Source organism: Pleurodeles waltl, chromosome 7, assembly GCF_031143425.1.
Source record: "Pleurodeles waltl isolate 20211129_DDA chromosome 7, aPleWal1.hap1.20221129, whole genome shotgun sequence".
NCBI classification, from domain to species: domain Eukaryota; kingdom Metazoa; phylum Chordata; class Amphibia; order Caudata; family Salamandridae; genus Pleurodeles; species Pleurodeles waltl.
Genome location: NC_090446.1, coordinates 1,308,190,453 through 1,308,206,991, shown reverse-complemented (window position 1 = coordinate 1,308,206,991; position 16,539 = coordinate 1,308,190,453). Strand labels below are relative to the sequence as shown.

Genomic DNA, 16,539 nt, shown 5'->3' with positions numbered 1-16,539 from the left:
TCAATTCTTTAACAGTCCTATTTGGTACAATCGTTCGCTTAGGAAACAAGGTAAAACCTTGTGTTGGAAGGCTTGGATGACTAAAGGTATTCTTCTCATTTCCCAATTATATCATAAAGACTCTATCATCCCTTTTACTACTCTCTCAACAATTTATAATCTCCCTATTCGCATGAAAACCCAATATATCATTCTTTCTACTCTAGTTCAAGAGGACCTCAATAAACTTATACATCATAATCATTCTTCTCTTGCATCATCGCCACACCCGATTGTAACTTCTAATTATCCTAGGGCAGCTGGAATTTATAAACTTTTAAGAACGTCTGTTTCACCTAGACTCAAATCACCTATTGAGACATTGTGGGAATCAGATCTTGGTGTTGTCTGGCCAACTTCTTTATGGGATAGAATATGGTATAAGATACATTCCACTGCACGGACTGCAAACCTCACACAGACCCTATATTTTTTTATAATACACTTTTCTACACTCCTGTACGCCTTTACAAACTCAAACTTGCATAAAATGACAATTGTTGGCGCTGCCACACTCAGCAGGGTACTGACTTTCACATGTTTTTTTCCTGTCCATCCCTATCTACTTTTTGGTCCTCAATATGGTCTTGCATTTCAGCAATAGCTCAGATCTCCTTACCAATGTCATATGAATTACTGTTTTTGGGTGGCATACGCGATATCCGGAGTTCATTCAGGCCTCTTGGAAAATTGGTGGACCTTTTGCTTTCTATTGCAATCTCTATTATTACTTCTAACTGGAAATCTTCGGAGAACATTACTCTCAGACAGTGGTGGAATTCTGTATGTTATCATCATAGACTTGACAGCTACAAGCTTGATTCAACAGGAACTTTCTTCAAATGTCATCAGCTATGGTTGCCATTATGTAACTATATCTCACGCACTACGAAGGACATTTATTTTTCTCCTCCTTTTTAAAAACATGTCGATATATTTAGTGTTTTTCTTCTTATATATACTTATTTCATCTTACATTCGTTGTAACTAATGTCTGTTACCTCTCTCTCCACATGGCTATCACTTGATTCCCTTTTCTATCCCTATAGCTCTTCTCCCTCTCTCTTGCTTCTTTCTTTATTCAAACTTGGAGTCTTTGATACTATATTGCTGTATATGCCTAATTCATGTACATGTTTAATATGCATTTATAAGTGCAATATTCCTTATGCATATATATTCACAACTGCATATCTCTGTCCTGGCAATGTTAAGTTAATGTTCTTGTATTTGACTCAATAAAAAACATCTTTAAAAAAAAAAAAAAACATGGCAAAAACATACAGTCCTCATGTGAACTTACCTGGCACACTGGAGATACAGAGGACATGGGCATTGGGAATCACAAACTGGTCCATAACATGGTTAGATCGACTAGCATCAATCACCATCACCTCGCTGACTGAGTGTGTTCCAGAGCATATCCACATCAAGCTAGGAGAGAGTTGGTTCTGCAATTAGAAAGATGTGACTGTGGGAGAGCAATCAAAAGTCCTAGGTCTGCAGACAAAAATAAACATCCATAGGCATCTTTGATTGAGGATTAGTTCAGATAGGGTGTTCTAGGCTACTAGCAAGCACACATGCACAAGAGTTACTAGTTGCTTCAGCAGTGAGTTCACCCAATATGCATTAAGTTTGAAAAAAACATGAAATGACATTATACTTACAGCTTCCTTGTTCTCTCTCTTTGGACTTGTATCACACACTCCTGTAGCACACCATAGCTGTAATATGATAAACCGCAAACCACAGTCACACAGAGGCAACAAGGGAAAACCGTTAGCAATACACACTGTACAAGGAGAATACAAATAGCTAGTACATAGGGAAAACAGCACCACAATCTCCCTTCAAACAGGCATATTTACAACTGCAACCACCCTCTTCCAGCCATGAGTTGTAGCTGTTGATCCTTAAGGCAGGTTAGGTACAGGAAATCTCTATACAGTGAGCAGACTCTGAAGGGGCTTTTGGGACCGCAGAGGTTCCGTTCTCACCACTAACAGTCATTTGGAATGATGGTGTTCAAATGTACCAAAAACAATAGCGCTGTTCACCAGTTCTGACTTGAACTCTTTAAATACTCTCATATTCCATGCTTCAACCCTGATGATTATTTGTCAGCACCAGTAAATCTTACATATGTGTAGGGATGTAGGAAGCTGGCTATGTATATACTGTATCAAAATGAAATAGTGTGCACAGAGTCCAGGGGTTCCCCAAGAGGCTTGGCAGAGGCAATAATAGATAATACTAATGCTCTATTTGTGGTAATGTGGTCGAGCTGTTATGCTTATCAGAGGGCAGTGTTAAGCATTTGTTGTACACACACAAGCAATAGAGGAAACACACACTCAACGACTTAACTCCAGGCCAACAGATTTTTATATAGAAAAATATATTTTTGTTACTTTATTTCTAAAACCACAAGACTCAATTCAGAAGTAAATAATGTTGTAGGTAAGTTCTTAGCATAGACATCAATGTAACTTTGTTTCACTTTAGTCAAGATTTTTTTTTTAAGAAAACAGAGAATATCTATTTTAAAAGTGGACACTGCATTTTCAGAACAGTTCCTGGGGGAAGAAAATAAAGTACAATTTTAGAGGTAAGTACACGACTTACAGTTCCAGTCTCCTGGTTTTAGGCAGTCCACCGTTGGAGGTTCAAGTCAACCCCAGACACCCACACCAGCAACACGGGGCCGGCCAGGTGTAGAGGTCAAAGTTGAGCAATTTTAACGTGGGCTCCTATGGAGTCAGAGGGTACTCAGAATTCCGTCTGCCAGCAGGTAAGTACCCGGGGATCGGAGGGCAGACCAGGGGGGGATTAGAGGAGCACTGGAGGGGCCCCAGGTAGGCACCAATCCCACACCCCCAGCGGCACTGGGGTGGCCGGGTGGCAACAGGGCATCGGGTTTCCAATTTAACTATATGAGGGGACCCCAGGGGTCACTCAGGCGCTGCAGGCAAGGACCCAGGAGGTGTCTCGGGCACACCACCAGTCGGACAGGGAAGAGGGCCGCCTGTTGAGCGTTGCTGCACCGGGTATCGATTTCTGGGGGTGCAGTGGGTCCTTTGGCGTCAGTTATCTTCGTCGAGGGCAGTCGCGGCCAGGGGGGTCCTCGGGATTCCCTCTGCAGGTGTCGTCGTGGAGAGATCAACCCAGGGTGGGCTCTTGGTTGCCGTCACCTGGGGGTACTGGACTCGGGCCATGGGTGTCAGGTGCAGAGTGGTTAGGATTCACGCTTCTAGAGTGAGGTGGGAGTCCTTTAGAAGAGGTTTCTTCTTTTCTTCTTTGGACAGGGCAGCTGTCCACAGGAGTTCTTGATCCTCTGTGATGCAGGCGGTCATCTGGAGGTTTTTTAGAGGTCGCTGGACCTGCAGGACGCGTCACCTTTCTTCTGCAGGTTCTTTGAAGCAGGAGACAGGCCAGTAGGGCTGGGGCCAAGTCAGTTATTGTCTCCTTTCCTTCTCTGCAGGTTGTCAGCTCAGCAGTCCTTTTCTTGAGATCATCAGGAATCTGACTAGCTTGGTTCAGGGAGCCCTTAAATACAAGATTCAAGGGCGTTTTTTTAGGGGGTTAGAGGGCAGTAGCCAATGGCTACTATCTCTGAGGGTGGCTACACCCTCCTTGAGCTCACTCCCTTTGGGGAGAGGGGCACATTCCTATCCCTATTTGACCCCGATCCTCCAAGCCAAGCTGGAGGATTCTGCAAGGAGGGGGGTCACTTCAGCTCTGGACACCTTAGGGGTGGTCCTGGCTGAGGTGGTGACTCCTCCTTGTTTTTCCGAAGTATCCCTCTGGACTTGCCGCCAAAAGTGGGGCTTTGTCCGGGGGCTGGGCATCTCCACTAGCTGGAGTGCCCTGGGGCACTGTAACACGAAGCTTGAGCCTTTGAGGCTCACCGATAGGTGTTATAGTTCCTGCAGGGGTGTGGGGTGTGAAGCACCTCCACCCAGTGCAGGCTTTGTTTCTGGTCCCAGAGGGCACAAAGGCTCTCACCTCATGGGGTCAGAAACTCGTCTCTCAGTGGCAGGCTGGCACAGACCAGTCAGTCCTGCACTGAAGGATTGGGTAAAATACAGGGGGCATCGCTAAGATTATGGAACTGTGGAGTTCGTTTTGACAAACTCCCAGACCATATACTTAATATGGCCACACTGTACTTACAATGTCAAAGAACATACTTAGACACTGTTGGGGCATATTGCTCATGCAGCTATGCCCTACCTGTGGTACAGCGCATCCTGCCTTAGGGGTTTAAGGCTTGCTAGATGGGTGACTTACCTATGCCACAGGCAGTGTTTTGTGTGCATGGCACCCTGAGGGGGATGCCATGACGATTTTGCCTTTTTCTCCTCACCAACACACACAATCTGCAATGGCAGTGAGCATGTTTTGAGGGGTCCCTTAGGGTGGCAGAACACATGCTGCAGCCCTTAAGGGACCTTGGTACCACTGGTATCTTTTACAAGGGACTTATCTGTGTGCCAATGGTGGAAACAATAGTACATTTTTAGGGAAAGAACACTGGTGCTGGGACCTGGTTAGCAGGATCCCAGCACCCTCTCAGTCAAGTCAGCATCAACATCAAAAGAGTGTGTGTGTGTGTGTGTGTGTGTGTGTGTTGGGGGGGAGGGAGGGAGATGGGATGGGGTATCTGCAACAAGGGCCATTTTCCTACAATATGCCTTTCAGAAAAATATGCCACTCATAAAAAAAAGAATATAAAAAATACAGAGGCTTATTGGGAAAAAACACCTCTGCATGGCTTGATAAACCTGTGCTCAACTGTTGTTGTGGACTATGATTTGCCTTAGAAAGAAAGAAAATTGTTTTTTTGCAAGTGTGAATGTGTGGGTTGAATCATTGATTACTTGTGAATCATGAATGCTGCACAAGATGGTGGTCTCGCCTTTGTATCCATTTCTGACATACCAGCCTACATGTACACCTTTTCAGCCCTCCTCCCCAAAATCTGTCAGGGTGTGGGAGGTCACCAGCCCATTTCCTGCCCCATGTGAAATCCGCTCATCCTCTGTTGCTGCCATGTCCTATGATAAAGAGAGTATGTATCTGCAACCATTACCCCGTACATCTAGGTCGGACAGCACTCTGGGCTCAGAAGCCCAGAATATTTAAACAAAAAGAGAGTAGGAAAGAATGATGATACAGGTTTGGTGGAGCACAAGGATGTCAAACAAGTGACTCTCTGCTTGTCTTCACCTTCGCACCTTGACCACTAGGGGCTTATAAGCACTGGAATACCCCTCGATGAAAACTGGGTTTGTTTATCTCTATTTGAATATCAAGGATGCCAGTAAATTAGAAAAGAGAGACAATCCTGAACCAGGAAGAAAATCTATGGTGGATTTCTACTCTTCCCCTTGACCAGCAATAAGTCAGGAAATCGTATGTTTTCTCCTTGCTGCTGTGACCTGTGGAGCAGTTTACCAGCTTGAACAATGAACTGCACTGACCCTGCCAGCATCCACAGAAAGGCCCGCCCAAGTTCCAGCAGACTGGAAAACATATTACCCTTCAGAGAAGTGGTCGATACAACCCAACTGCCCACAGTTATCTGGATTGAGAAGTTGCAAGATTGCTGTGGTGAGTGAAGGTCGAACCTGTACTGACCCCAATTCTTCCTGTGTCCACAGAACACCTTCAGTCCCTGAAGGATAAGGAGACAGTGAGCCTTGACACCCACACATGCTTGTCGCTGTGTTTGGTAGGTGAGGTTCTCAGAACCTGAAATTATTGGAATCATCTCCCAAGCTATTGATTTTTATTGTTCGAGTCAGTAACTACCCTGTAAGTATCAGTTTCCAGCAGATCCTGCTTAGTCCCAGTGACTCCAGTGTGAAACTCTGCCACTAGAAAATCTTAAATATGAGAGGTGGATTCCCAGATTTCGATGACTGATGAAAAAGTCAATGTTGGACCATGTTAGATGGAGTTCTAATTGTTCAAGTAAAAGGTTTTTGTATATTTATTTTTAGAGTTGGAACCTTTCATTCACACTTTGGTACCAGTGTAATATCAAAAGTTTAGTCTAGAGCAGAATACTTTGCAGAGACCTCAAATCTGCATCCCTCGCTGACCTTTCAGACCCCTTTGTTGGAGAAAACCTCACACTAAATACTAGAGACCTTGTGACAGAAGTCAATCCAAAGAGCACTAGTCCTTAGACCACTTTTATCAGAAATTTAATGATTATCTTGAAGATGCTCCAGCTCGGGCTGAATATCAGACCCAGAAGGTTCTCACACGTTTGGGGTTTTTATATACATCTTAGTTTTAACTGTTTGTGTACTGTGTATAAAATAAAGTTCTTTCAATTTATGAAGAAAAAGGTCCGATTGGAATTTTGCGTTTATGAGGGTTATTTGCTCTGTCATTCAGTATCGGAGTTTCAAACAACATCCATCTTCTGGAGTATGCACTGAATGCTCAACCTCACTACCCAGAAAGAGGGAAGAGCCAAAAACCAGTAAGTTGGCTGTCCAACTGGAGTGCATAATTATTATGGCCCTGGGACAACAGTGGTAATTTAGAGTATCCACGTAGATTCCAGACTGCCCATAGGAGCCCCAGAAAGGTAATCACAATGTTTCTCATTAGAATGGTCTGTTTTATGATCAGCCTGTCATGGGGTGATTCAAATATGCATGGGCATATTGCCCTGCTCTAGATCCACCGACACATTTAGCCTTGGAAATCAGTGCTGTAGAGTGAAAGCCATGTGGGCCGTTAACTGAGCACCATGTGCCCTCAGAGACCGGTGCAGGAATGTGTACCCTAAGCCAATCTACTCAGCTGTCCAGGACTAGATACCAGCAACCAATGTGATAACGTTCATATACACTAGCGTCACAAAGCCGGGTCTTGGAGAGGAAAGGTCTGGAAAGGAAATGAATATTGCCCCTGTTTGGATTGGGCATTCCAAACAGGTGCAATGTTTTCTTACTGTGCATATAAGTTACCAGATTCAGAGGAGGAGAGCCCTGCATCCTCTAAAGAATGAATCATTGTGTTTACCCACACAGAACGGAAAACATCACTTACCTAGTGTACATCTGTTCGTGGCATGTAGTGCTGCAGATTAACATGCTTTACATAAGTTTGTCAGGGCTTGGAGTGTTACAAGATGTTTTTCTTCAAAGAAGCTTTTTCGAGTCACGAGATCGAATGACTCCTCCTCTCAGTGAAGGTGCGCATGGGCATCGAGTCCTTTGTTAGATTGTTTTCCCGCAGGAGGGTCAAGTAAGGAGTGAAGAATTGTATATGTACATATATATAGTAAGTAAAGAAGATGTCCATGCGATGTATATACATATTTACATAATAAACTGCCACAACTGCTACAGGCTTCCGGGAAGGAGGGAGGGTGCTTGTGAATCTGCAGCACTACATTTCACAAACAGATGTACACTAGGTGGGTGACATTTTCCATTCGATGGCATGTGTTGCTGCAGATACACATGCTTTACATAGACTGAAAAGGAGTCCATTCCTAAAATAAGCGGTGGATAGCCTGTAGGAGTTGGAGTAGTTTGAAATAGTGTTTTAAGCACTGCTTTACCAACATTTGCTTGTTGGCGAGACAACACATCCACACAATAGTGTTTTGTAAATGTGTGTGGTGTAGATCATGTGGCTGCTTTGCATATGTCTGCCATTGGTATATTTCCTAAAAATGTAATTGAAGCTCCTTTCTTTCTAGTAGAATGTGCTTTTAAGTTACTAATAGTTGCCTTTTGGCTTTGAGATACCAAGTGTGAATACACTTTACTATCCATCTGGCCAATCCTTGTTTTGAAATGGGATTACCCTCATAAGGCTGTTGAAAAACTGCAAAAAGTTGTTTTAGATTTTCTGAAATCTTTTGTTCTGTCTATATAGTACATAAGAGGTCTTTTGCCATGAAGAGTGTGCAGAGTTCTTTCAGCAACTGAATCTGGCTGTGAAAAGAAGACTGGAAATTCCACTGACTGATTGATGTAAAATGGTGAAACCACTTTGGGTAGAAATTTTGGATTTGTTTTAAGTAGTACTATTTTGTGCTTGTAAATTTGGAAGAAATGTTCTTCTAAGTGAACGCTTGAATTTTACCAACTCTTCTTCAGGAAGTAATTGCTACCAAGAAAGCAACTTTCCATGATAGAAACTGAAGAGCGCAAGAATGCATGGGATCAAATGATGGACCAATAAAGCCTTGTAAGCACAATGTTCAGATTCCATGCTGGAGCTGGTGGAGCTGTAAGTGGAATAACTCTTTTAATCCCTTCCATAAAAGCTTTTATGACAGGAATTCCAAACAAAGAAGTGTGCTGTCTGTTTTGGAGGTAGGGTGATATTGCTGTCAAATTAATTTTAGTAGATGAATATGCAAGATTAGCTTTTTGAAGTAAATCAAATAACATACAATATCCTGTACTGATGCTTTGAGTGGATTAAGGTTTTTGGGTTGACAGTAACATACAAAACGTGTCCGTTTAGGTGCACAGCATTGTCTAGTTGTAGGTTTATGTGCCTCCTTCAGAATCTCCATACATTCTGATGGAAGTTGTAAATATCCAAACTCTATGAGCTCAATCCCCAGGTTGAGAATACTGGGATTGGGATGCCTGATCTGACCTTTGTTTTGAGTCAATAGGTCTGATCTGAGAGTTTGTGATGTGGTACTGCAGACATATCCAACAGTGTTGTGTACTAGTGTTGACGTGCCCAGGTGGGAGCTATGAGTATCATAGTAAGAGAGGTGTGACGAATTATGTTGACCAGAAATGGAATTCGTGGGAAAGGGGAAAAAGCATAAGCAAATATCCCTGACCAATTGAACCACAGAGCATTGCCCCTGGACTGAGTGTGTGAGTACCTGGGCGCGAAGTTTGGGCATTTTGCGTTTTCGCTTATTGCAAAAAGGTCTATGTCTGGTGGTCCCTGCATGTGAAAGTAGTGTTGTATTACTTGTGGGTGACCCTCCGATTTGTGTATTTGTTGCTGTGTGCTGCTTAAGAGTTCCGCTAGTTGGTTTTGTATCCCTGGGATATACTCTGCTAATAGGTGAATGCAATTATGAATCACCTATTTCCAAATTGCCCCCCCTGTTTCTGTAGATAATACATTGTTTTCATGTTGTCTGTCCTTATTAACACTGTTTTGTGTGTGATCTGTGGTTGGAATGTTTTGATTGCCAAGAACACTGCCAGCAATTCCAAGTGGTTTATGTGGTAAGTCTGCTAGACTGAGTCCCATTCCCCTTGTATTGTAAGATTGTTAAGATGGGCTCCCCAACCTGTCATTGATGCATCCATGGTAATTATGGTCTGTGGCACATTGTCCTGAAATGTCCACCCCTTTGATAATTTGGTGTGATTCCACCATTGCGGAGAGTTATAAGTCTGGCGGTCCAACAACACTAGATCGTGAAGTTGACCCTGTGCCTGGGACCATTGTTGTGAGAGACACTGCTGCCGAGGTCTCATGTTTAGACGTGCATTGGGCACTACTGATATGCAGGATGCCATCATTCCCAAGAGTTTCATGATAAATCTTACTGTGTAAGTTTGATTGTATTAGAGTTGAGATATGAGTCTGTGGAACGCTTGAATTCTTTGTGGGTTTAAGTAGGCTAATGCTGACTGAGTGCTGAGAATTACTCCCAGATATGGTTGTATTTGCGCTGGCTGAAGGTGAGACTTCTGGTAATTGATTGTGAACCCTAGACTGTCTTGATTGTGTACCGTGTGTGATGTTGAGAAATTTGAATGGTACTGGCTTTTATTAGCCAGTCGTCTAGATAGGGAAGACATGTATATACTGTCTTCTGGGGTATGCTGCAACCACTGCTAGGCATTTGGTAAATACCCTTGGTGCTGTTGTTACTCCAAAGGGTAGCACTTTGAATTAGTAGTGCTTGCCTGCTATTACAAACCTTAAGTACCTGCAGTGTGATGTATAGGAGTATGGAAGTAAGTATCTTTTAAATCTAATGCAGTCATGTAGTCTTGTTTTTGTAACAAGGGGATGACATACCGTAGAGTGACCATGTGGAAATGCTCTGAGAGAATGTACTGATTGAGAGGTGTGAGATCGAGGATTGGTCTAGGAGTGCCATCCTTTTTTGGTATGAGGAAGTATAGAGAATATACTCCTGTCCCTTGTTGATTCATGGGTACTACCTCTACTGAACCTTTGAGTAGAAGAGATTCTAACTCTTGTTTTAGCAACAATGTGTTCCAGAGAAAGCCTTTGTGAATTAGGGGGAATGTTCGGTGGAGTGGAGAGGAGTTCTAAGCAATAACCATTGTGGATACTTGACAGTACCCATTGATCTGATGTAATTTGTTGCCAATGATGGTGGAATGTTGCAGTCTTCCGCCCACAGCAGATGTGTGCTGTGTGGGAATGCAGAGAAAGTCACTGCTTTGATGAGGTGGAGGCAGTGGATTTGCCCCTACCTCTGAAATTGTGTCCTCTAAAAACCCCTGAAAAATCCCCTAGAATAATACTGTTGTCCGTGTTTTTGTTGGGACATAGAGTCCTCTGACGTTTGGGGTTTAAAGCCCCCTCTGAACTGGGGCTTACGAGTCCTTTTTTAATTTTTCAATGGTGGTATTCACCTCAGGTCCAAATGTTGTTTATTGAACTGCATATTAAGGACCGCTTTGCTGTATCTCAGGTTTGAATCCTGAGGACCGCAACTAAGAATGCCTTCTGATCATAACTAGGGCGGATCTAATTTGATTGTTGGCAATAGCTTGTCCTTCTACCACTGCCTGCTGTGCCCTTTCTGGGTGTTCTGTAGGGAGGTACTGAAGGAACTCCTGCATTTCGTCCCAATGGGCCCTGTCATACCTGGCTAAAAGAGCTTGGGAGTTGGCAATTCTCCACTGAATTGTAGCTTGAGTTGCCACTCTTTTGCCTGCTGCATCAACTTTGCGGCTTTCTTTATCTGGGGAGGAGCATCACCTGTGGACCGACTATTTGCCCTTTTCCTAGCTGCACTGACCACGATGGAATCAGGTGGCAACTGTGTTATAAAAATTGGATCTGATGGTGCAGGTTTATATTTTTTATCCACCCTAGGTGTTAGTACCCTTGCCTTTCCCTGCTCTTTAAAAATGTTATCAGCATGTTTTAGCATGCCTGGTAGCATCGGCAAACATCAATACTGTTTATGTGCAGAGGACAGGGCGTTGAATAGGAAATCATCCTCTATGGGCTCAGAGTGCAGCTGCATATTGTGGTATGTGGCTGCTATAGCAATGACCTGATTATAGGCCAGGGTGTCTTCAAGTGAAGATAGCCTTGTGGGATACAGATCAGGGCCATTAGATGGAATTGGGTCAGAATCGAACATATTCCATGGGTCTATATTATAAGGATTGTCACCCATATGATCCCCATGTAAGGAGACAGGAGACTGTGCAGAAAACTGTGTGGATGAAGGTGGTAGTGGTAGAGTGTCAGGTGTTGGAGAAGTAGGAAGGAAAGGCGAATGCGGTGGAGAAGGCTGATGCACTGTCTTTGGCTTCTCCTTGTGCTTAAATATTTTCGTCAGTGAAGGCCCAAATTCCAAACCTTCTTGGAATGACAGTTTCGTATTGGTAATAGGAGGAGGAGAGGCAATCATTTTTCCTGTATCCTTCTGGATTTGTATTTTCCTCTGTTTATGGTCCATGACCGTAAGAATGGGCCTAATGTCTGTTGACTCCTCTGAAGATGGAACATGTTTACTTCCCACCAATGCATGCCCCGAATGCTTGATGACTGACTGCTTTAAATGGGCCGAAAATGTGGTCTCTGAAGCAGATGGAAGTTTTTTCGGCTCCAAAGAGAAGCTTGGATGCTTCGACTCCGAAGAGGAGCTTGGATGTGTCGACTTCCGAAGTTGAAGCTTCCATCTTACGACTCGATCCTGAAACAGGTGTGGGAGTCTGTTCGGTCAAATGCATTTTGGCCTTCTTTGACGCCGAACCCGAGGGCCAGTCGTCGAGATGTAATTTTCGAGTCCGACCATGACCGGCAAGAGGTGGTGGACCCAAGGCCTTCTGTACTGACTTTTAAAAATGTTTTTTGTGATGGGAAGGGGCTGGAGTACTCACGTACTGTGCCAGGAATAACTTGGCTGTCCCCATCTGAGTCACAGTCGGAATTGGAGTCTGCGATGGAAACCTGTTCCTGTTCCTCACCGCAAATGTCGGGCATTTGTTCCATCGACTTCGATGCCATCACTAGTCGTCGCGCTCTTCGATCCCACAAAGTCTTTTTGGATCAGAAGGATCGGCACGCCTCGCAAGTTTCCTCCTTATGATCTGGAGAGAGGCAGAGGTTGCACACCGAGTGCTGGTCGGTGTAGAAGAAGTTGGCGTGGGACCGAGGACAGAATCGAAATGGAGTCCGATCCAGGAGCCTGTGACGCAGTAGGCCCGGGAATGCCCGAGAAGGGGGCAGGCACCCGAAACGGCGTTTAATCTATCCCAACACTACAATCGGATCGAGTGTAGTTAGAAAACGCATTTGAAATGATACTGACTTTGAAGGAAAAGATAGAGAAGTTCAGATGGTACCGAACCGAGAGGGAACACGTCCGAACCAGACGGCAGAAAGGAAACAATCTAACAAAGGACTCTATGCCCATGCGCACTATCACCGAGAGGAGTCACTCCATCTCGCGATTAGAAAAAGCTTCTACGAAGAAAAACAACTTGTAAGACTCCGAGCCCTAGAGAACTTATGCAAAGCATGTGTATCTGCAGCTACACATGCTATTGAACATTAAAAACTCAAAATGACACTGGCATGCTCATTTATTGTTACAATTAACATCATGCTTCCAAATTCTTTAACAAAATGCTCTGAAGCCATTAATTTCTTCTGCTTCCATTTTACCCTTTAACACTAATCTGGCTTTAGGCCACTAAACACATTCGCTAACACAGCACACACCACAAATCGGTGCTGGTATGAATGGATCTTTTTAAGTTTTACTCTTACGAGGCTGAGGCTTGGTAAGTGGACCACAATGAAACTATGGGATGTTGTGTAGAATTGGAAATCATTAGTCTAGACCCTGCTAATATGTAACCTTGGCTGTCTGCTCGTTTCAGTAATCCTCAACAGCCATCTATAGATTTCAGGTAGACGACAAGAACACAAAATGTGCTTTGATTTGAAAGAACAAATAAAGTCTTGACCCGGTCAATGAATGAGGCCAGCAGTTTGTTCCTAGCTAGAAATTTCTGGCAGAAATAATGACCACTTGTGATGAAAGTCTTTGAAGAGTTCAAACGTGATTGAACCTTTCGTCCAAGGTCTGCTTAAAATACATCTGAGGCCATCTCCCATCAAAGCAGAATCACAGTCTGTCTCAAATAGGAAGGGGAAGGGCCAAAAAAATGAAATATATGAGGGATAACAAAGAAAAGGAATAACTTCTGATTATTTATGGTATTCAAGACTGATTAATGGTACAAACCAACAGACAATGCCTTTGGACGATGTGTGCACACAATACGTTGTGTAAAGAGTACTACCCTATTCAGAGAAGAAGAGCATCTTTAAGCTTTTCTGTAGTTACAAGAGGATTTCCACATAACAAATTCAGTTTAAAAGTCTATTTTTAGAATGACATATGTTTAAGCCTGTGTCCTCAACAAAATTATTTTTATTTAAAATTGTGAGAAAAGTGTCGACTACAATAATTCTTACTAGTAGTAATCACTTAAGGTGAGCTCATTCCTTTAGAGAGTATCTTTAAAGCATCATTCTTGTCAGTTTGAAAGTTAGACACTTAAATCTTCAAGTCCTCGACTCCTAAACAGCATGAACAACAAACTCACCTAACTCGTCCACAGTCATATGCACACCGCATGCCACGCACTTGATCCCATCTTCACCTCCAACATCCACATCCGGTACAGCCACACCACAGAACTCAGATGGATAGACCACTCCACCACCCACTTTAACATCACCAGCTCACGGACCTCCACCCAGTCTGCCCAACGCCACCACTGCAGCTGGAGCAAATTCTCAAAGGACACATGGATCAACACCCTTAACACCACCCACCCCATTTCCTCCAACAACCTAGACCAGAATGTCAGAAACTTCAACAACTGGATCACCAAGTGCACCAACAGCATAGTTCCCCTTGGCAATAACACACCAGAAAGTCCACCAAGCAGGGTAGCAGGTAAATTGAAGACCTCACAGCTGCTAAACGGCACTATAAACAAGTGGAAAGGAGATGGCGCACCAGCAAAGATATGACCGACAAGACCCATTTTACAAAAGCCCTCAACCTCTACCACAGACAGTTGAGAGAATCGAAGATAAAGGCCATAGAGTCATGCATTGCATCAAGGTCCAATGACAGCAAAGAACTCAGCAACATCGTCAAAGAATTCTTCAATTCCTCAGCTGCAAATAACATTACCCCCCTCACAGGAACTTAGCAACGACCTTGCAGACTTCTTCTGTGACAAAATTGCCAACATCTACAGAAACTTCACACCCCAGACCTAAAAACACCAAATTCAAGCAACACACAACCCCGCTACCACCAAAGACATTCGACTAACCAAAAGGAGGCAGCTCACTTCACAGGACATGGCCTACATCATGAACTACATCCACTAAGGGGCCCCAACCAGCCCATGCCCTCACCACATTTTCAACCTAGGTGAAGCCAGAATCAGACACATACTCACTACTTTGTTATCACCTCAATTGCCACGGCCACCTTCCCTGAGGGATGGAAACACGGAGAAGTCAACGTCCTACTAAAGAAACCATCCGCAGACCCCAGCAAACTCAACAACTAATGATCGATCTCCCTGCTCTCATTCCTGGTCAAAGTATTAAATAAAGCAACAACTGTCCTCTCATCTGTAACAGAACCTCCCTACTGTGGCTTCAGACTACATCCAAGCCCCACTCGACCAAGGAGACAATGCAGTCTGATCCTTCTAGACCTATCGGCAGCCGTCGATACAGACTTCCACCAACACAGGCATACAAGGAACATCAGATAAATCAACTCTTTCCTCACCGGAAGAACGCACAAAGTTCTGCTTCCCACTGCACCTAAGGAAATCTGTGGAGTACCCCAAGGATCCTTGCTCAACCCCACCCTCTTCTATACCTATATGACTCCTCTGGCCAGCACCGTCAAAACCCACAGACTAAACATTATATCCTATGTCAATAACCCACAATTCAGCCTCTCCCTCTCTGAAGACAACATCAAGACCAACTTCCAAAACTGCATGACAGATGTCTCCAACTGGATGAAGGACAAATTCCTGAAGCTTAACATCGACAAGACAGAGGAACTGGTCTTCGGGAACAAAAGCTTCCCATGGGATACATCCTGGTGGCCCTCAGTACTCAAATCTACCTGTAACACCACTGACCATGCTATTAACCTAGGCATCATTGAGGACAACAACCTAACTATGACTAAGGTCAACTCTGTCTTCTCCTCCTGCTCCTTCATTCTCCACAAGCTCTGTAAGATATGTAACTATCTACCCCAAAGCTCAAGATGCACCATCACCTAGGTCCTCATCTCCAGCCGATTGGACTACGACACCACTCTCTATGCAGGAATAGCAGCTCATCTCCTCTGATGACTACAGACCATACAGAACACCGAAGCCAGACTCGTCTGGGATATCCCTAAATTAACCCACATCACCCCCAACCTCCGGGAACTCCAATGACCCCTGTACAAAAAAGATGGCAGTTCAAGCTCTTAGCCCACACATACAAGGGCCTACACAACTGTTGACCCTCCAACTTGAATGACCACCTGAACTTCCATCAGCCCACTATACACCTCTGCTCTGCTTTCCTTTCTCTAACCCTAACCCTAACCCTCCGCATCCAAGGTCGCTCCTCCTCTTACCTTACAGGGGACACATGAAGGAGCTAACCTTTCACCTCTGGACCTCTCTATCTCTTTCAGAGCTCCGAAAGTCCATGAAGATCTGGCTATTCGGCTAATCAACTGGACCCTAACAGCACCTGGATACCCTCACTAGTGACAAGACGCGCTCTACAATTCTACTAATGGGTTGATTGATGGAACTCCTCACACCGCTGCAAACAGGAAAAATCAGTGGGTTGTCTTACCTTCGTGCTAGGATCCTTCTGATCCAGAAGACGGAGCTGTACCAACACTGGAGCACCTCGAATCTCTCCCTCTGGATCTCGTCCATCCCCCTAGGAGCAGTAAAAAGTAAAGTAAAATGAATATACTTCAATGTGAAGGGACAACAGAGAAGAAAAAGGTATCAGAAAATATGAAGAGCTCCATTAGTAATCACTGTTTTCTTTAGTTTATCATTAATTAATAAGGAAGCAACTTCATATGGGGATGTGGTTTCGCAGCAAATGGGATATGGCAGCTAGCTCTGGTGAGCTGGGCCCCACCTGACCCTTATCCTGCTGCCGAGGCTGCAAGGAACCACTGGGTGT

General features: G+C 44.1%; 1 protein-coding gene across 2 annotated transcripts in view; it reads right to left on the bottom strand.

The window, feature by feature from the left end:
* Window positions 1-16,539, bottom strand: part of LOC138246226 (C-Jun-amino-terminal kinase-interacting protein 4-like) — a 545,850-nt gene that overhangs the window by 174,320 nt on the left and 354,991 nt on the right. For both annotated transcript variants that reach the window (XM_069200626.1, XM_069200625.1), the window contains exons 17-19: window positions 16,195-16,284; window positions 1,710-1,766; window positions 1,343-1,490 (exon numbers count right to left, since the gene is read on the bottom strand). In XM_069200626.1, coding sequence (XP_069056727.1) covers window positions 1,343-1,490; window positions 1,710-1,766; window positions 16,195-16,284 — 295 coding nt within the window. The remainder of the gene's footprint in view (window positions 1-1,342; window positions 1,491-1,709; window positions 1,767-16,194; window positions 16,285-16,539) is intronic.